This window comes from Cupressus sempervirens, chromosome 2 (genome assembly GCF_028749045.1).
Source record: "Cupressus sempervirens isolate cs-2001-9-10 chromosome 2, ASM2874904v1, whole genome shotgun sequence".
Lineage (NCBI taxonomy): Eukaryota > Viridiplantae > Streptophyta > Pinopsida > Cupressales > Cupressaceae > Cupressus > Cupressus sempervirens.
The window spans coordinates 641,868,937-641,891,785 of record NC_143119.1 but is presented as its reverse complement, the minus strand read 5'-3'; the positions used below and the strand labels follow the sequence as shown (position 1 = coordinate 641,891,785).

Sequence of the window (22,849 nt, the reverse complement as noted above, 5' to 3'; positions counted from 1 at the left end):
ATCCCCTCCAAAATATTTCAAATTCCCACCTTTTTAATAAAAAAATTATCTTTCTTTTTCCAATCATCTTTGATGATGTGAAAAACAAACCTTTAGACAAGTCAAAAAGACTTGCAGAAAAAGTTTTAATTTTTATAATATGATTTAATAATAATAATAATAAATATTTCCTCTCCTCTGTCGGTCTAATAAGAACATTACCATTCTTATACTACACGTGACGAGAAAAAAATTGTCATTTCGTTTCCTTCCATTTTCCCTCTTTCTGTTTTCTTGTCTTCCTTACTCCTGATTTTTGTTCAATTTTTAATCTTATTTTGTCTCAGAGAGTTTGATTTAGCAGGAAAGCATTACAAACTGGTGTTAGATCGCAGAATTTTTCAGCATTTGCTCAGAAAGATCAGTTTCTGCCAAGTGGATTCTCATTCTTTAATGAAGCTGAGTGATTTCTGTTACAGTTGCCATTTGTTTACATAAGGGTTTTTGTTACAGATTTACGGATTTTATTTACTATTATTAGTATTTCAAAATCTTAGTTGCGATGAATTGGAGCAAATAAGAAAACTGAATAAAAATCTCGAATAGTGGTCAGACCCAGTTAGAGCGTTACTGTGCAAATGCCTTCTGCTGTTTCCAAAATATGTCAAGAGTGGGGAAAATGGGAAAACTTTGGAAGTCTTTAAATCATTCTTTGTTCTTGCAATGCTGATGAAACGTTTTCGCGGAGTCTGCACTCTGCAGTGGAAAGGTGGATGCTTTGGGGTTTTAGGGTTTGTAATTATTGAAATATTGTGAGGGGTGGAATTTTTGTTGGGTTAGGGTTCTGATGGTTTGGAAGGAGTGTAGTCTACTGTGCAGGGGAGTTGTGGTTGAGCTAGAGTTTTGAGGGTTTGTAATTCTTGCAATGGAAGATGGGAGGTCCTTTGGGACAATGCGGGGTTTGCACAAGTGTACCGGTGGAGAAGAGGCTGTGAGCCGCATCAGGAGTGCAGAGAATGTTAAACTTGGCTCTGGGGATTCAGATGAGTCCAGGGCGACAGAAAATGGTGTTGGGTTGCCTCAGCGGGGTCTTGATGTCTCGATTGAGGGCGAATTTTGTGATTTTGATGAGCAGCTGTCGAGCGCTGGGAGGCAGACTTTGGAGGGACTGTGGGATTGTGCCGGGCCGTCAATTGGCTTGTCCGTGAATTCAACTGATTTGAGTTCAGGCAATCCAAATTCACCTAATCTGCGTTCTGGCAATTCATCTAGTGCGAATTTAGTTAATTTGAATTCAGATAATTTGAATCCAGACAATTTTGGGTTGTATAGCCAGGCTAGAGCCCAAAGCACGTTTCATGGAAAATTTCTCAGGGATGAAGCAGAACACGACCGATGCTTGAATGGAGCTTCTTTGTCTTCTGGGATTGTTGGTTCTTTGCAATTGGAAGTTTGTAATTCACACGAGGCCAGAGCTGAAGGCAGTTTTGAAAGAAGAATTCTCAGGGAAGAAATGGAGCAGCATGGATGCTGCAATGATGCTTCTTCATCTCATGGTTTTGTTAATTCTTTGCAATTGGATGTTGGTGATTGTCAGGAGATCAGACCTGAACGTATATTTGATAGAGGACTCCTCAGGGAAGAAGTGGAACAGGACAGATGCCTGAATCGCACTTCTTCGTCTTCTGCTGTTGTAAGCTTGCGGCATTTGGATTTTGGGATTACTCGTCAACAGTTTGATCCTGCAAGACCTTCAGATAGATCACTTCAGCGGATATCTCCTTTCCAGTGTTCTCCTCCGCCCCCTGAATTTCAGTTTTTCCCAATTTCAGAATGGGATGGAGGTTCTGATGACGATGAAATGTTGTACTTACCGGATCCTATCCAAGTAAAGGAAGATAGTCACTCGGAGCATTTAAAGGAGGTTGAAAGAGGAAGCTCTATCTCTGGTCTGCATTCTCTGTGTGATCATACTCCCTTATCTTCTATGCTTGGAATGTCTCATATGAATGGTCCGGGTATAATGCAACACAAGCGAGCCAAGGTGTTGGGCAACTCTTTGTAAGACACACTCTCTCTCTCTCTCTCTCTCTCACACACACACACACACACACACACACATTTGTATTGTTTCTGATTCTGCCTGGTCAGTATCTTGTAAGTTATTGGAAATGCTGCATTTAGGTGGAAGTTTTTCACCAAATAGGAAAATTGTCATACATGAAATTAATGTAACAAATTAAGAGAAGTGAATGCTAATGAATATTACATCTTTATTAGTCATATTTTAGTATGCTTTGTTACTTTGAAAAGGAGACGAAATAATTGGTCAGCGAGGAGAGAAAAATAGCAATACAGATATTGTGTTTAGGAACAATCATAACCATCATCCACATGTTCAGGATATGTCTCAATAGACAGTGGAAACACTTAATTGACTCTCAGCATTACCAAGATAAGTCACGTGAATACGTGAATTATATTGAGAAAATTAAGATTGAATACACTTAAGAGTGGGTTTCACCCTCTAGTTGGCTGCACAGGGGAGCATTTATTGTTTTCATTTCACACGCTAACATCAAACATGACATAATATGTCACAGTGTCTACTGTTGCATTATTTATCCCTTATCCTATTTTACCTTTGCAGATTGAATGCATGGATACTAAAAGCACGTTTGGTTTGCTTTTATCATTATGCCTATCTAATTCATTTTTTTTGTTTTGATGTCTATATAATGGATGACATCTAGTATGAGCTGCACTACACCGGTTGGATATCTCACCTCAAATCCTAAGTTACTGGTTTGGGTTTGGTTCCAAGTTCGAAGTTTGAGAACTGGTTCGCAAGTTCGTCAAAATTTTGGAAAGGGGTTTGGGTTCGTTAGTACAAAAACATGTGAAAATTATAATAATTTAAAAAAAAATAAAAATAAAAATGTGTGTGTGTGTGTGTGAAGCATGATTTCAAATTAGAATGTAGCACAGTAGCATAAACATTTTTAAACAACAAAAACACCATAAACTTGTAATCATAGTGATCATACCATCATATAGTTCAACGATTCAAAACATAAAATAAAAAAAACCATGGCATCAAGTTCAAGTATCATTGTTTCACGTTCATTGTTCAACTAATAGAATACAAATCTATTAATATTCTAAGTTCTTCAATACGCATCTTCTTCATCTTTAGCTTCTTCGTCTTCTTCTTCTCCGACATTAGTTGAGCTAATGCCAATGGGATTAGTAGCAGCGACAACATTAGTTGGGGATGCCAAAATATATATTTATGAAGCATGAGTTAAAATTAGAATGTAGCACAGTAGCATAAACACTTTTAAACAACAAAAACACCATAAACTTGTAATCATAGTGATCATACCATCATATAGTTCAACATCAAAGATTCAAAACATTAAAAATAAATCATAGCATCAAGTTCAAGTATCATTGTTTCATGTTTATTGTTCAACTAATGGAATAAAAATCAATTAATATTCCAAGTTCTTTAATATTCATTGTCTTCATCTTCTTTTTCTCCGACATTAGTTGAGCTAATGCCAGTGGGATCAGCAGCAGTAACTACATTAGTCGTGGATGCCAAAATATCATTAAATTTTGCAAAAAACTCTGATTTTCGCTCTCCGCGTGGATCAACAAATAAACGTGTTTGAACTTGGTCCGCCTAGGTTAGAACTTCTTTTCAACCCAATCGAACCCATTGTAAAAAACAGCACCTTGCCCGAACCAGAGTTTGAACCGTACTAAAACTTCTGCCAGTCCGGGTGTGGGAGGGGGGGGGGGGAGAGGGACGAACCATGGTAACTTAGCTCAAATCAGAATATATTATGTAAATTTATTGCCTTTGTAGTGTCTCCTCTTTGAAATAGGATTTAATAAAAAATAGACAAATAGAACTTAATATAATGAAATTTTGACAAAACTTAAGGAAGGGTCAAAAGGCTATGAATGAAGAACTGTGACTCACATAAAAATAAGATACAGATGGGAGAAGAGTTCATTTGAAAGCTATGTTCCACGGAGTTTCCGGGACGGGGACGTTTTAGGGGACGGGGACGTGTTTCCGGTACGGGTACGGGTCGAAGCCAAAATTTAGGGGACGGGACATCAGGGGACGGCGATTAAAAACATAGGGAATTTTTTTAATATAGAGACAAAATTCAAATATGTATATCATAACATTGATAAACCATTCACCATAGACATTTTAGAAGATAAATACGTGGAATATTATCAAATGGCAAATACTAAGTGCTTCCATTATAACAATATCACATACATATATAGCAAAAATTAAAATGCCTAAAGGCTTCAAGTATCATGCTGAAATCAGAATGAAATAAAGAGAAGTCCAACTAAAATAGTTAGTAAATAGTAAATACCGAAAGCAATCTTTCCTCACTAAGCACAATCTTTGCTCATTGCTGCTACTGCTCTTATGTTTTTTTCCTTCCTCTTAGCAAGTATATTAAATCGAAAAATGAGTAGAAGAGTTAGTGTTTTAATGGACCAAATATGGGTTGCATATTGTTATTATGTCTTTAAGATGACTAGGGGCCACACGAACAACAAAAATTAGAAAAAAATGTTTTTTTGGGGATGGTTTGCCTTTACCAGATTGACTGGAAAAAAGGGGACGGCTAGCAGTTTCGAGGACGGATAGGGGACGGGAAAACCGTCCCCGATACTGCTGGCCGTCCCCAAGTTTCCTGCCAAAAAAAATTGGCCGTTTCAGGGACGTTTCTGAATTTTTCAAAAAGGGGACGACTCAAGGGACGGCCAAAATCCGTCCCCGCGTCCCCGTTTCATCCCCGGTACGGGTACGAGGGTAAAACTCCAGGAAACGCGTCCCTGTGGAGCATAGTTTGAAAGGGAATATGGAGGAAGGAAGAAAGGATGGAGTATGGGAATCATGAAAGGATTCATGGAAGAAGAGAGCTATTTGAAGAAAATAAGGAAGTGTTTTTTTTAAATTGTAGAAATGATCAAGGGTTGTAACTCTTTAACCATTGAAGTATAAAAGAGGTCATTCCAATCTTTCAAGGATCAATCCACATAAGTAATCATCGATATCAAATCAAGAAAACAATCAATCAACAAACCACTCTATCAAATTAGTATTCATTCAATCATCAACCACCAATATATATTCATTACATCATCACTTATCAATCATCTAAACAATAATCACTTAATCATCATTCACCAATGCTCCAAATAATACAAAGGAATTCATTTATTCAATCAATCATTCTTAAAAATATCAATAATTTAACAGTAATCAAATGACTGAGTTTGATTCAAATAGATCTCATAAAAAGTGTTACAAGATGTTACAAGATTCAAGAAGAGTTGGCAGATTAACGGATTTCCGGATGATTCATTGATAAACAGAGGAACAAATGTGTTCCTTATAAAGAATTACAAGGACGTTGTTTCTAAAAGAAACAACGTAAATTGAAAACGGAATTAGAAACAAAACTAGAGACAGGATAGGAAACATTCCTATCTAGACTGAAGAAAAAAGAGACAGGATAGGAAACATTCCTATCTAGATTGAAAAACAGACTATAGACAAGTAGTTGACTATTATAGAAAGTATAAGATATTATCTTAATACCCTCCCTTAATGGTCAACATACAAATGTTGGAACATTTTGGGATAATTGAGACCCTCCCTGGATCTACAGAATGTTGAAACCAAGAAGCTTTGCCAGAAGAGTGCTATTACTCAAAATAAGTTGCAATTACAAAACTTCGTTTTTGTGGAAAAAACGGTAAAACCCAGAATCTCACGCAACCTTGCGTATTACAGACAACTTGAAATGATTTTTGAGGAGAAAATCAACAAACCCATAAAAAACAGAAACAAATTCAGAAGGCAAAAAATGCAGCTTCGCCTTGATCAGGACCCAGAGAAGTCGGACGCTGCATAACACCCAGAACAAGTTGAGCGGTGTTGCGATATTTGAAGATTGCGATGATGCGCTGCTTCCAGGTTCCATAATTGCGACCATTGAATTTGGAATTATGTTCGAGCAGAATATTTGTCAGAGATGCCATGGTACGTTTTCCAATGAAAATCTGTGAAGGCACATTCTTTGAAGCAAAAATACGGAAGACCCAAAAGAATCAGAGAATGACCCAGAAGAGAGCTCAAAAAACCCAGAAGGAATCTTCTATTGTTTTTTGGATCCACTGGCTCGAAAATCGAGACACAAAAATCGAGGCACCCAGAAAAAACGGACGACAACCCAGTTGAGTTCTTGAAAAACCCACCAAGAATCTGCAAACAAAATATTTTTTTGACCCCAAAAATTAGGGTTTCGAAAAAAAAGGCCCTAGCTGAAAAAAGCTTGAAAAAACTTCAGATTTCTTGATAAAAAATGGCAGATTTTTCTTCAAGGATCGATGTGCATGGACGAATGGGTCTAGAGTGTGCTGAACAAACACAGGCAGACCCGAGTTCAAGAATTTCTCTAGGCCGAAAACCCTAAGCGGGTTTTAGAGAAATTCAACAGAAATAATTTTGAAAAAAATTAAACAAATAATTTCACGAAGAAATTATAAATTTTTTCGAAAAAATTTAAGTAATAGCTCTGATACTATGTTACAAGATTCAAGAAGAGTTGGCAGATTAACGGATTTTCGGATGATTCATTGATAAACAGAGGAACAAATGTGTTCCTTATAAAGAATTACAAGGACGTTGTTTCTAAAAGAAACAACGTAAATTGAAAACGGAATTAGAAACAAAACTAGAGACAGGATAGGAAACATTCCTATCTAGACTGAAGAAAAAAGAGACAGGATAGGAAACATTCCTATCTAGACTGAAAAACGGACTATAGACAAGTAGTTGACTATTATAGAAAGTATAAGATATTATCTTAATAAAAAGTACAACAGTCTAAAATGTCGTGGAAAGTGACTGGTATGCAATACTATCGTATATAATTGTATTTAATATTCATTTATACGTATATTAGGAAGATGCAACAATATTGATCTCCCCTCATTAAATACCCTACCGTACGTTGGCTTGCTTTTAGGCCTAGGGGTCGAATGACTTAGGGGCTCATTTTGTGCCCTTGGGCTTGGTTGAGGAAGATAGTCCCCAGGTGTCGTAACAAGAAATAAGATTAGTAATTATTTATCCCATTGCTATCAACCAATGGATCCAACAGTGGATCCAACAATACTGGTTCCCTCAATTTTAATAGCCCACCCTAAGTTAGTTTGCACATGGGCAAAAGGGTTAAGTTGACTTCGATGGTTGTTCCACACTCTTGGGCTTACTTGTGGAAGATAATCTTCATACGCCCTATCTTGCTTTCCCATCAAATTTCTAATGATTGGCTGTTGGAATTATGCTATACAATGGACCCAAGGCATTTAGTATATTATTGTTTTCAATATGTATTATTTATGATCATAACATTTGATTGATGCTAATTAATTATATTTTTCTAAGTTTACTTGATGATAACCTTTCCAAAACAGAATATAATCAATGCAATAATTAGAACCTTTAACAAGAAAACACAAAAAAACTAGACACAAATTTACCTTGAGAAAGACCCCCTACTCAAGGGAAGAACCCTGCCATACTCAAAAGATAGATCCACCTTTCCAAAACAGAATATAATCAATGCAATAATTAGAACCTTTAACAAGAAAACACAAAAAAACTAGACACAAATTTACCTTGAGATAGATCCCCTACTCAAGGGAAGAACCCTGCCATACTCAAAAGATAGATCCTTTATTTGTAAATTCAGGACAAATACAAAGTTCTCTAACTTCTAATAATTGATTCCAAGTAATCAATCAATCAATTTGATATGAGGTTCAATCACTTTGACTATATAGAAATAGAATATAAGAGCTCTTTGAGTATTTCGCGGATTCAAATAGTAATGAGAAGGGCTCATCCACCAAAATTTATGGCTTAAAAATTATATGTACTAATGTTGTAGAATCGTTCTCTCTTCTTAAATATAAATCCTTCAAGAATAAATCTTAGAACTCTCAATGCAGTTGTCTCCACAGAAAAAAAAAAAAAAGATGAACCACTGTGATACATACTCAAGAATGAGTACAAAACAAAAAACTATAACCTGCATCACTTCACCTCCCTATGAAAGGTGATGATAGATAACACAAAGCCATGTCAAATCTTGTCAAATCTTGTAAGACACTAAGCAACATGGACCACAAATGCTTGCTAATAATAATGAAGCACAAATGAAATCTCATTTGCCTTGTGTTCTGTATGAAATACAAATTGACGACAAGTAATATGCTAGACACATTTATGTGAGCCACCTCAGATGTGAAAATTACATGATGCCATGTCAAGATGGCACACGGTCACGTTGCCATGTTATTAATGTGGAATAATGACTAGCTGAGCATGCTGAATGATAACGCTTGTACATTTAAGTTTGGGTGATGACACTAGAGACAAGAAATTTCTTCACAAGTCATCCCACAATGCCCAATAATAGCACTCTGAGTAGATGAAAAGAAGCAACAAAACAAATAAAACAAGGATTGAACCAAATGATAAACACGAGTATGAATAACTTCTTCTGTAGCTACTAGAACATTTCACTCCCACTTAGCAAAGAAGAGATTATTCATATATAATAGTGTCTCTCATAATGGTAAGTAAATGGCTACACTTAAAATGTAACAATAACAAAACCTTATCACTAAGTTTTTTCAACACAATAGTGTCATCTTAGCATGACATCCACCATGGCTACTCCCAGGGGGTGAAAGAACAAAAAAAATAGGTTACGGAGTCTCACACATGACTTCCAACATGGCTACTCCTAGAGGGTGGAACAAGAGATTACACCTCGAATTTCTCCGTCCTAGAGAAGAACTCATTAACAAGGAATTGCACCTCAAACTTCTTCCTCACAGTGAAGAACTTATTAACAAGGGATTGCAACTTGAATTACTCCCTCAGAGAAGAACTCATTAACAAGAGATTGCACCTCAAACTTCGCCCTCACAGAGAATAACTAATAAGTAAGGGATTGGACCTCGAACTTCTCCCTCACAGAGAATTCTTTAATACGAGATTGCGCCTCTAACTTTTCCTTTACAAAGAAGAACATAGTAACAAGGGATTGCACCTCAAACTTCTACCTCACAGAGAAGAACTCATTAACAGGGGATTGCACCTCAAGCCTCTCCCTCACAGAGAAGAACTCATTAAAGCACATAAAAGATAATTTGAATGCTGAAACTCCCTCTCAGCGAGACTCCTCAACAGGGGCAACATTCTTATTACTTTTATAACCACAACAAAATAAAGTTGATTCCAATGTTGACTAAACAATGAGTTTTAGCAATCACACTGCCACACAAGCTAGTTGATTCTTAACAAAAGGATTTGGCACTCTCGCTTTGCTACTCAAGCTCCCTCTAAATGTCATTTTTACGCAAGGTAGGATAGAAGAAATCCACTCCCCAATTACCCTTGCTAGAGTTGCACACAAAAGCCAATACAATATAGGAGAAACCACAAGAAATTATAGAGAATTCAATGCAGATATGATGAGACAATATTTATTCAACATGCCAGGCATAAGGCGTACCTGGTTGTAGCCATATACATTCAAATTACAACCTTAGAGCTTAGAAGCTCGGGTTTATAGAGCCAAATCATATTATTTTCGTTCTATCTAACTTCATTCTCTTTTTCCTAATCCTAGATCTCTAAATATATAGCCAACAAGACCACAAGTTGGCTAGTTAGGCAAATTGTTACAAAATATAGGTCTTGCTCCAAAAGAGAAATCAACGACCTTACAATTTAGCAAATTAACATGTGCGGGGACAAAGATAGGTCCACACGTGATCCAAGAAGCAAACCCCAAGGCTGTGGAAAGCCATGATGCTAAACAAAACCTTGTTGAAGCTAAACTTGCACATTACTTGAGCTGCTAGGAAAGCAGCACGCCTTGAACAAAGAGAAGGATAACTCCTGTAAATGATGGAATTAGTTTTTGCGCTCTTAGGTACACAATCCACGATAGGTCCACATTAAGGAGCCAACTGCACAGAAAGAGAAAACAAGAACAACAAACGCCATTCCTTAAACAAAAGACATGAACAACTCAAAGGAAATTGTTTTGGTTGATGTAAGATTGTCAAAGTACCCAAGATGCTTTTGGATCAAATAGGTGGGGTAAATAAGGATTGATGTCCACATCAAGAAGCTCTGATGATTTGAGAAGTATCATGAAAATCCAACTCAGCTTGATATTATGAAGTAATTGGTAAAATACTTGCTTGATATTAACAAAGACCAAGAGGTCTATATATACAAATTTTTCCTTAGGAAACAATCGTAAAGAATAGAAGCATTCTATTCTAGCTGAAAAAAGCTACAACTAACTAAAGCTAACTAGATATTTACAATAGATTACCATAAACTAATAAAAGACGATTATCTATTATTGTAATACCCTCCCTTAATGGTTAATCTATCTAGAACACCAAGCTGTCGTCTGAATTTGACAAACTTATCAGGACCAAGAGGCTTGGTGAAAATGCCCCTAGTTTAATCTGTGGTAGGAACATACTGCAAATGTATTGTTCCGTCTTTAACCAGCGGTCATATGTAATGATAGTAAACATCCACATGGTTGGTTCGTTCATGGAAGACTAGATTTCGTGCTAATTTGATAATGCCTTCGTTATCAACAAAGAAAGTAGTTGGTCCTACTGGTGACATCTGCATATCCCTAAGCATCCGACGAAGACAAACAATTTCACATTCTGCCTTAACAGTCTCTTTGTATTTGTCCTTTGTAGAGGAGAGAGAAATTGCCTATTGCTTCATACTGGTCCATGTAACTGCACCGGATCCCAAATTGAACAGATATCCAGAAGTTGATTTTTTATCATCAATAGTGCCTGTCGAATTTGAATCTGTGAATCCATTGAGTTTAGGATTAGAACTTTGAGAGTACAAAAGTCCATATTTGGAAGTGCCCTTCACATAACAAAGCACACGCTTTGCTGCCATAGGAGCTGTCATAAAGCGTGAGATATAGTTGACTGCGGAGTTGATGTCGGGCCTAGTAGCAGAGAGGTAGACGAGGCTGTCTACTAGTTGCCTATATGTAGTATCATCAATGGAAGGAGAATCAAACTTTGCGGATAACTTGAGACCTTTTTCTATGGGTGTAGATGCAAGCTTGCAATCCTGCATACGAAATTTGTCTATTAGAGCTCTGACATATTTGGACTGAGAAATGAATATACCAGAAGATTGCTATCAAACTTGAACACCTAGGCAATAATGCATGAGCCCAAGGTCAATCATATTAAAAGATTGGCATAAATTCTGTTTGATTCCTTGAATCAAAAATGCCGAACTGCTAGTGATGATCAAATCATCCACATAAATAACCAGAAGGATGATGTCAATGTTAGTAGTCTTGATGTACAATGCATGAGCCCAAGGTCAGTCATATTAAAAGATTGGCATAAATTCTATTTGATTCCTTGAATCAAAAATGCCGAACTGCTAGTGATGATCAAATCATCCACATAAATAACCAGAAGGATGATGTCAATGTTAGTAGTCTTGATGTACAAATTTGAGTCTGAAGAACTCCTCTTGAAGCTTTGATCACTAAAATACTTATCAATTTTTATGTAGCATGCCTGAGGGGCTTGCTTTAAACCATAGAGAGCTTTTACCAATTTGAGAACTTGATGGTCTTTACCAACAACCTTGAAATTAGGAGGCTGCATTATGTAGACCTCTTCGTGGAGATCAGCATTTAGGAAAGCATTCTTGTTGTCCATCTAATGGACCTTCCAGCCAAACTGTGCTGCCATGGTTAGGACTAATTTGATGGTGCTCATCTTTGTAGTAGGAGCAAAGGTCTCCTCATAATCAATGCCTTGACGTTGAGAAAAGCTCTTCGCAACTAAACGAGCTTTGTACTTAACCAAAGTACCATCCGATTTGTATTTGATTTTGTAAACCCATTTGCAGCCAATGAGTTTCTTCCTTGGTGGAAGATCAGAAAGAACCTAAGTGTTATTCTTAAGCAGGCTGTAGTATTCAAATATCATGGCCTATTGCCACTCTAGAATTCTTTTAGCCTCGGAATATGTTCTAGGTTCAAACACACTGTGAATGTTGGCCATGAGAGCAAAGTTAACAAACTCTATAGATTTGCTCTTTTTCCGAGCAATTCTCCCACCAATGAGCTCATCATCACAAAAATCAACAAGTGTCTTAGTCCACAGCCTAGGCCGGAGAGGAGAATGACCAACATTAGTATTAGGAGATGCTTAGTGATCGAGTTTCTCATCAGAAGAATTTGGATCAAACTCAGGCGAAGTATCTACAAATTGAGGTGATTCTGTAGGAGAAGTTGGAGGTGTTTGTAGAGGGACCATTGGTATAATTGAAGCTGCAGGAGTTATTGGAGCCCTCCCATCAGGGGGACCTAATGGAAGCCAAATTCCCAAATCATGAGCCTTCATAGGTTGGTTTGTTGGATTAGGAACAGGAGAAATAGGCGTGAAAGGTCATCGCTACTCATCAAAGACTACATCACGATTGTAGATGAGATGAGATGTCTCAACATCGATCAGGTGGTAGGCTTTGTGAATTCTATAGTATCCAACAAGCACGAGTTTTTGACTCTTGGCATCCAACTTGGTGCATAACGCATCAGGGATCCAAACAAAAGCAAGGGAGCCAAAAACCTTCAGGTGACTAATTTTGGGCTTGCGACCTGACCAGGCCTCTTCTAGAGTTTTGCCTTTGACTGCAACTGTGGGTGACCGGTTCAACAGATAAACTGTAGTGTTAACTGCTTTTGCCCAAAACTTTTTTGGAACATGTCTTTGTTCAAGCATGAATCAAGCCATCTCGGTGATTGTTCTGTTCTGACATTCAACGACACTGTTCCGTTGTAGTGTATGTGGTGTTGTTAATTAGTGTTTGATGCCATGAGTATCCAAGAAGCTAGAGAAAACATTAGAACAAAATTCTCTCCCATTGTTTGATTTAAGAGTAATAATAGATTTCTCAGACTCTTTTTCAACTAAAGGTTTAAACTTCTGAAATACAGGAAATGCATTTGATTTCTTTTAAGGAAATACACCCACATTTTTCTACTAAAATCATCAACAAACAACATAAAATATCTGGACCTAAAAACCGAAGGAGTGGCCATAGAGTCGCAGATATCGGCATGAACAAGCTGAAGTACCTGAGAAGCTCACCTTGAATTGCCACTGGTGAAAGGTGTGCAATGTTAATTCTGTAACTTCGATCTCATACTAATCTGATTTTACAGATTGTACTGATCATGTAATACATGTATGTCCTCATTTGGATTCGCCTCTTTAATCTGTCTTAGATTGTTAACCTTATTGGCGACCTTCCTAGGAGCATTTATTAATATTTCTTTGTATGATTGTTGTTAGTATATTTACTAAGAAATTATGTTAACTAGGAGATGCTGATCTTGGAGTATAATAACTAAGTTATATATAAGGGTCGACCTAGGAAGAGACATGTCCTTTCTAAGTACATGCCTTTTGGCTGCATTATAAATATAAGCTTAGAATGAGGTTAGAGAACACATAATACAAAATAAAGTTTGCATATCTACATTTATGCCTTAAACAAATTATTGTAGAGTAAGAACATTTCGAGAATTGAGATTATACCATTAAAGACACTTCATATAAGTCTGATATGGACGATCATCTTGAGCAAGCAACTAAGAAGGTATAATTTCAGTCTGATTAATAGCAGAATTTGCATAAACTTTACATGGTATCAGAGCTTTGGTAGTTGAACCTAGGCTCTGCAAATTGACAATCAAACTTTATATATCTAGCAACATCCATCTTGAATGGCAAGCACAATCAGACCCGAGGACAAGTTTGATGGGAAAGAACACGTTGCTGGGAAATTCAGAATTATGATGATTTTTGAAGACAATGATGTGAAACAGTTTGTTGATTCAGCATCCAAGCAACCTGATGTTGAACCTAATAAAACTATCTGGAGTGAAGGAAATAGGAAAGCCATGTAGAGCATATTGGATGGAGTGAAAAATGAAATAGTACCTATGCTAATGAAACATCAAACAACATTTTATATGATGAATGCATTATTAAATGCATATGAGGTTGACAATGCAACTAGAACCCTTGCATTAAAAAGGCAACTAAATCATATACAAATAAAGAAGGGAGAATCTATGAACTCTTACTTTCTAAGGGTGGCTAGTCTAAGAGACGGACTTGTAAGTATAGGGACCATAATTGAAGACAAGGAATTAACACTTATGGCTATAGATGGGTTACCAGATTCATGGGAAACATTCTCACAAGGAGTAAGTGCTAGAGACAATCTACCAGATTTTAATAGACTTAAAGGAGAGTGCTTGCAAGAAGAATCTAGGAAACTTAAGAAAGGAGGAAGATTGAAAATTGAAGATGAAGAATTTCATGTTCTCAATACAAATTCCTATAAAGGTAAGAAGAAGCACTTCAAGAAGAAGAAGGTTAATTAAAGAAATGATAAACCTAAGAAAGATCTATCCAAAATAAAATGCTTCAAATGTGAAAAATTTGACCACTATAGATCTAATTGCCTTGAGAATACAAGGCAGCAAGTAAACTATACAAACATTACTAGGAAAGAAGATAACTATGATCTTGAGAATCGTGTATTGTATTCAGCACTATCAAATAAAGTATCAAGCAAAGCTTGGGTAATTTGATAGTGGATGATTTCGACACATTACAGGATACAAAGAAGAATTGGACTCTATATTTGAAGAAGTTGATGGTGAAGGTACCATCGGTAATAGTTCCGCTCATTCAGTCAAAGGAATTGGGAATTGCACCTTGAAACTGAAGTTGGGTAGTTCTCTACATCTCAAAGGAGTACTTTACGTACCAGAAATAAAAACGAATCTAATCTCTGTTACAACACTTGAAGATGATGGACACAATGTTGTATTCATGGACGGTAAAGTAATGACCTGGTCTAAGAACTCTTCATTTAAGAAGTCAAAGTTGATTGGTCAAAGAAAGGGATACTTGTATGAATTAAATACAAAACCTTGTCAACCTATTCAAGCGTTAATTCATGAAGCTGCTGATATAAACGAAATATGACACAGAAAGTTAGGACATTTAAATTTCAAAACCTTATCGACTATGGAGAAAATGGTAACTGGTTTACCTAAGTTGAATAAAGATCATTCAAGCATATGCAAAGGATGCACTTTGCGTAAGAACACCAAAAGTCCATTTCACGATAGCACTAGAAAAACTAACAATGTTTTGGAATTAATCCACTCAGATTTATGTGGACCTATGTCTGTTCCTTCTCTTGGAGGATTCTGGTACTATATACTTTTTATAGATGACTTCTCTAGGAAAACTTGGATTTACTTCTTAAAATGTAAAGAATCAAAAGAAATTCTTAAGAGATTTAAAGAATTCAAAACCTTAATTGAAAACTTATCAGGACACAAAATTAAAAGTCCAAGGACTGATAATGGAGGGGAATATACTTAAGATTTGTTTAAAGAGTTTTGTAAAGAAGCAGGAATTAAAAGGGAGTATACCATTCCTTATAACCCACAACAAAAACGAGGTAACAGAAAGGAAGAATAGAACAATTATAGAAGCAACAAGAGCTATGATATTTGATCAAAATTTATAATATTATCTTTGGGTAGAAGCCTCTTGTACTGCTGTCTATATTCAAAACATAAGTCCTCACTCTTAGAGATAAAACTCCTGAAGATGTCTTTACTAAGATTAAACCTAATATAAGTCATTTTAGGATTTTTGAGTGCCCAGTATATATACATGTTTCAAAAGAAAAGAGAACTAAGTTAGAACTCTCTGAGAGGAAAGGTATTTTTGTTGGGTATAGTGAAACATCTAAAGCATATAGGATTTTCATTCCTAGTTAGAAAAACATTGAACTTAGTAGGGATGTAATATTTGAAGAAGATTTAGCATTCAAAAGAGCCCTAAGTTTTGGAGATCCCTCTCTCTTACCTAGTTTTGAAAAAAATATTGAATTTGAGTTTCAGAGGGAGAACATTGAAGAAATTGAAGATGAAATTCAAAATTTTAATCTTGAGGAAATTCAAAATCCAAAGAAAAGACAACTTTGGGCCATTAAGACAGTAGAGAAAGCACAAGACTTTGCTGCACCATCTGGAACCTTCAGAGAAAGCAAAAGACCCAAAAGATTTTCTAGTTATGCAACAAACATGGTGATTTAGCTAAATCAGAACCAACCAATGTTTCAGATGCTATTAAACATACAGCTTGGAAGGATGCTATGATAGAAGAATACCAATCCATTATTAAGAATGATGTTTGGGAAATTGTTCCAAGACCTGAAAGAAAATCCGTTGTTTCTTCTAAGTGTGTTAAGTTTGTAGTTACAGTCAAATTGATACGATCATGAGTTTCATTATTAATGATGTTATAAATATTCCTTTATATATATATAACGATATATATAATAATGTATATATTATACAATGGTTAGTTATATTATTTTATACTGATGTTTAAACCTTGGAGACATGTCTCTTCAAAAGACATGTCTCCTTCTCTCATACTTATATGAGATCCAAATCTGCATTTGAAACATATCTATAACAGTGGCAATATTATTACATTTGCAGACACAATCCATGTTATTTAACATGGTATCAGAGCCATGCTGCAAATGTAGAAAATGTAAGTGAAAGAATTAATTTAAGCAAATAGATACAAAAGGTAGATCCCACATTATTGGAGATAAATAAGTATATTCTTCAGCGAACCAGGAGGAAGAAATAATTGCGCTCCTATTTTGTACAACAATTAATGAAGAGAACCAATTCATAAACTGGGAATAATTACCTCTAATTGGATGTGACAGACTTGGGTGTGACAAATGGTGATTGCTGCTTATTTCTCTGAAGATGCCACTTTGTAGAACATGTTTTTGAAAATGCCAAGCTTGAACTTCTATCAACATTTTCTTTGTGTGTAATAAGAACCTGGATTGTATGTTTTTAAACACCAAAATGAAGAACAACCCTTGAGGGAAAATGAAGACTGCCAATACCTCACGTGACTCATAAATTGGAATGTCAAACGCTGAAATGATAGGCTCAACTCTGCTGAGTATAACCGTTGGCTCTTGGAAATGAATGTGGGTCCAATCATTAACCCATGGCTCTGCAATTCGATGTGGACTCAGCAAAATAAAATAATAATAATTATAAATAAATAAAAATTGATTGCAGCACTCCCTAATCTATTTTGGCATGGTTGATCATGGACTATAGTTTCAGTTTGCTACAGTTACCGTCGCAAGAGATGTGTCATTTCAAGTAACCATAAACCATTTCAAAATATAACCAAAACATCTACTCGATTAATATCATTGGGTGATTAATTCATTAAAGCATTGAGCGCTGATGTGAATAACAGATTATAAGGAACCGTTTAAATGACAATCTTCATTCTATCTCTTCTGAAGTATGAATTCTCTATAAAATAGAGTTTTTGTCTTTTATCGAATCCTTGAATTTTGTGTCCTTATATATTCTCGCTGCCTATTGGGCTACAAAGCTGACAACTCTCTTCAGAATACCAATTAGGGAGATCCGCTGAAGGAGTTTAAGAATATCATGTTTTGTCTTTTCTAGTCAAATTTTGATGACAAGACAGATTAATTTACCAAACGTATCCGCCAATATAGATGAGATTTGTGCTCTTCTGAAATTTGTCTTCTGCTGACATTCGTATTCTTCTTAATTTCGTCTATAGTCAATACTTCCACTTCTCAGATTATCCCCACATCTTTTGGATTATTGTATAGCCACAGATGTATCAGTGGCTTATCGATTGCATTCAAACGCTGTCAAAGGTTCATGAACATTAACAAATATAGACACTGTAAAAAATTCATGCTGTGCTGCTGCTGTTCATCAGTATGATTACTTTTCTTAGGTATTTACTATAGAAGGAACCTGTGCAATAAATATCAGTGTACAAATAAAATATTCTAACTGCCTGTTTATCATCATCTACAATCTCTCTGTCATAATGTTTCTAGCCTATACGAGGTTTCATGCTTTCTGGCATCAATCTGATCGAGACTGTCTTCTATCATTATTGGAATTCATTATCTCCAGCAAGTAGTACTACCTATCAAACAAATGAGAGAGATAATAATTAGCATCCGCATCAGCACAAAGTATAAGGGAAGACAAGAATCTAGACTCGAGTCTGGAAACCTTTAGAATACATCGACTTAGACACGCTATTTCTTATCTAACCATTCTTGTATCTGTTCATTTGAGAAGGCATACCTTGTATAGTATCAATTCCAACAAATGAAGATTTTCTTCAATATATTCCAGCATTTAGGGATATCAGTATCAACATGTTGCTAAAGAAGTAATTTTTAAGGATACTGATAATCGCTATTGCCCAAAGCTAAGAGGAGTAGAGGGAGTAAAGTCTTACCAAGTCGCTATTAGAATAATCTTTATGTTTCTTTTTAATGCTCACTATTGTATCTCTGTAAATATTAGAATGTTTCTAATATTTAGGTGTAGTCTAGAATAGAATGTTTATATTCTATTCAACTCTCCTGTTTGTATATATAGATCATTTGATCTCTGATTAACAAGTCAAGTATTCTGCCATTTATGTTTGTAACATGGTATTAGAGCTAGAGTAATTTTTCGAAAAAAATTATAATTTCTTTGTTGAAATTATCTATTTTGTTTTTTCAAAATTTCTCTCTGAAAATCGTGATTTCTTTTGTTGCATCTGGTTCTGCAAATCACGGGTTTGACTTTGAAATCCACGGCACATCTCTGGTCCTTCCTTGGAAAAATCGCGAGTTTTCTTCCCTTGCAAAATCGTGGTTTTTTTTTGAGATTCAGTGCCTCGTGGTAGATTTGTCTGCTAATAGTGGTTCAAATCGCATCTGAAAGTCAGGTCTGCAAATCGTCTACAAAATCACGGTTTTTGCCTAGGGTTTTTCGGTCAGGAGAAAATTCCTGAACTAGGGTTGATGAAAATTGCCAAACGTGTCTATACGCAGGTCTGTTCTTGTAGTCGTTTTGCTCCCCATTTGCGCGTCCTTTTTAACAGATTTTGGAGGATATCAGAGGCCAAACTAATCTCTACCTGCAAATCCCGCTCTGTGCCAAAAATCTGAGACAAAAATCGGCCATTTCTTTACAAGAAATTGCCATTTTTTTTCAAAATCGACTCTCCAATCTGCCGGCTAGGGTTTTGCCCGAAACCCTAATTTTTGGGGTAGGAAAAATATTTTGAATACATATTCTTGGTGGTTTTTTTCGAGATCTCAAATGGGGTGGTGTCAAATTTTTCTAGGTGCCTCGATTTTCAAGCCAATAGATTCGGATTTCAACAACATTATTTTTGGATTTACCGAGCTCTCTTTTGGGTACTCCGATTTTTTTGGGTCTTTCATTTTTTCACCTCGAAGTTTGTGACATTTGAAATATTCACATATTATGAGCATCTGTATCAGCAGCATCAGAAGTTAGACTCAATTAAAAAGCCAGCCAATGCTGCCCAACACTTAGAGTAGAAAGAGTCTATGTACCATGCCTTATGGCCAACATACTTGCAGAGCATGTGAAATCTTTTGCCTGGCACAGAGATTCTGGTGCCTCCCGACATTTCACTCACAGGCGTGATTGGTTTGTTAAATTCACTCCTTATTCTGACTTAGTAATCTTCGGAGGCGGCGAAGAATACAATATTGTCGGCAAAGGCAATGTTTAGATTCAGTTCGGAGGAAGAAGACTCACGTTCTGTAATGTTTGTTATGTTCTTGGCATGAAACATAATCTTCTGTTTGTTGGTCAGATTATGAAGCAGTCGCCTCAGTTGGATGTCATTTTCAATGGAAATAAGTGTTCGATTATTGATCGTACGTCTCACACTACACTTGTTCTCGGTCTTGAGGATCATGGTATTTATAGGCTTGTAGATTCAGGTGATTCCGTTGAGTGTGCTTTCATCACCAAATCATCCGCTCTAAACAGCCTCTGGCATCAGCAATACAGTCATCTGAACATTTAATATCTAGCACAACTTGCTTGGGATAATTTAGTCCATGGCCTACCTGATATCTAGACCCAGAACCATTGCATTTGCAGAGCTTGCCAAGCAGGGAAGCAACATAGGACACCATTTAAGGATGGTGAATCATGGCGGGCATCTAAAGTACTCCAGTTGGTCCATGTTGATGTATGTGGTCCTATGAATACTCCTGTTACTGGGAATAGGTACTTCTTACTCTTTGTGGATGATTTCAGTTGCAAAATGTGGGTATATTTTCTTAAGCAAAAATCATATGCTTTTCCTGTATTTCAACAGTTTAAAGCCCTAGTAGAAAAAGAGTCTGGTTCCCCCATCCGTACTCTTAGGATCGATAATGGGGGGAATTTTGTTCTTCTGCTTTCTCTGCCTTTTGTACTACTCATGGCATTAGACATCAGTTCACTACACCTCACTTCCCTCAGCAAAACGATGTTGTAGAGCGTCAAAATTGTACCATCACAGAAATGGCTAGGGCTATGCTAGAACATAGAAATGTTCCCAGAAAATATTGGGTAGAAGCAGTATCCACAGTTGTCCACCTTCTTAACCGGTCACCCACCCTTGCAATTAACCATAAGACTCCTGAGGAAGCCTGCTCTGGTCGCAAACCTAGGATCGACCATTTGAAAGTTTTTGGCTCTCTAGCATATGTATGAATTCCTAATGCCAAACACACTAAGTTGGATTCCAAAGCCCAAAAACTCATGTTTATAGGATACAGTCAGACACATAAAGCCTACAAACTGATTGATGTAAACACTGATTGTTTAATCTTCAGTTGTGATGTTGTGTTTGATGAGGAACTCAGACCATTTCAGTTCTCTGCCTCCCCACCGCATTCCGAGATTCAATCTTTAGCAATCTTTGACTTGGATCCTTCTATTTTATATGAGTCATCTGATGCTACTGATGCACCACCTTAGCCACCTCCAGATAATACAGCTCCTACTCCTGCTCCTCATCTAGCTATTCTAACAGCATTTGATATTGGCTCCCCTACTCTTTGGCCAAAATGGTGGGCTTAAATGATTAGTGATCTTCGTCCTGATGAACTCATTGAGGGTAGAACCTTCAGAAATAAGAGCATTCAACACAACACAATTAATGTTGCTCTTATGGCCAACATCCACAGTATCCCTGAGCCCCATACATATGCAGAGGCCAAAGGAATTCTAGAATGGGAATAGGCAATGGATGCTGAGCTTCAGAGTCTTCAAAAGAATCACACCTGGGTTCTTTCAGATCTCCCTCCTGGGAAGAAACCCATTAGCTGTAAATTGGTCTATAATGTCAATTACCATGTAGATGGTACCTTGGACAAATACAAAGCCAAACTTGTTGCTCGAGGATTCACCCAGCGTGAAGGCATTGACTATGAGGACACCTTTGCCCCGACAGCCAAGATGAGCACTATTCGCCTTCTTGCCATTGTAGCGCAGTATGGTTGGAAAGTTCATCAGATGGATGTGAAGAGTGCTTTTCTCAATGGTGAATTACAGGAAGAAGTCTACATGACGCAGCCCCCAGGTTTCAAGGTTGCCGGTTCAAAACCAAAAGTATGTAGACTCCAAAAGGCCCTCTATGGTCTTAAATAGGCCCCTCGGGCTTGGTACATAAAGATTGATCAGTACTTGGTTGCTCAGGGATTTCAGCGTAGCCCGTCATATAGTAATCTGTATATTAAACACTCTGGTAATGATATTCTTTTTCTTGTTGTCTATGTGGATGATTTGATCATTACTGGGAGTTCAGAACATTTGATTTCAGAAATCAAACAAGATCTATGCAGAACTTTTGATATGACAGATCTTGGATTGCTTCATTATTGTTTAGGTATTGAGGTTTGGCAAACTGACAATAGTAATTTTTTGTGTTAGTCCAAGTATGCCAGAAATTTGCATATGTCTCCACTCCTATGGAGACTGGTCTGAAATTGTCCGCACAATCTGATTCTCTTCCTGTAGATGAAACACTCTTCAGGCAACTAGTAGGTAGTCTCATCTACCTTACTACTACTAGACTTGATCTCAGTTTTGTAGTCAGCTACATCTCACGGTTCATGATGAACCGCAAGACTGATCATTGGATTGCAGTGAAATGTGTGTTGCGCTATGTACATGGTACTTCAGATTATGGTCTTCTTTACACAAGGAGTGCTACTTCTCAGCTCAGTGGATTCACCGATTCTGATTGGGTCGGCTCAGTTAATGACAGGAAATCTACTTCTGGCTATGTGTTCAATATCGGATCTACAGTAGTTACCTGGACCAGTAAGAAGCAACAGGCATAGGCACTCTCCTCTATAGAAGCATAATATAGAGTAGCTGTCAAGGCAACTTCTGAAGCAGTTTGGCTCCATTAGATGCTTGTAGATATGCATATTCCTCAAGCAGGTCCAACTTCTTTGTTTTCAGACAATCAGGGAGTACTTGAACTTGCCAAGAACCTAGTGTTTCATGAATGAACAAAGCACATAGAGCTTCATTGGCATTACATCCGACAATTAGTAGAAGATGGATCTATTCATTTACTATGTCCCTACCTCAGAGCAGCCAACAGATATTTTCACAAAACCCCTTGGTCCTGACAAGTTTGTTAAATTCAGAGGATGTATTGGTGTAGTAAATAGATTGAGCATTAAGGGGGGGTATTAGAATAATCT

General features: G+C 36.8%; 1 protein-coding gene across 1 annotated transcript in view; it reads left to right on the top strand.

Annotated features, from left to right (window-relative positions):
- Positions 1–220: 220 nt before the first annotated feature.
- The window catches only part of LOC149575007 (F-box/LRR-repeat protein 15-like), a 95,886-nt gene continuing 73,257 nt past the window's right edge, over positions 221–22,849 (top strand). The window contains exon 1 of the mRNA XM_089814855.1: positions 221–2,040. Coding sequence (XP_089670981.1) covers positions 905–2,040 — 1,136 coding nt within the window. The 5' untranslated portion in view covers positions 221–904. The remainder of the gene's footprint in view (positions 2,041–22,849) is intronic.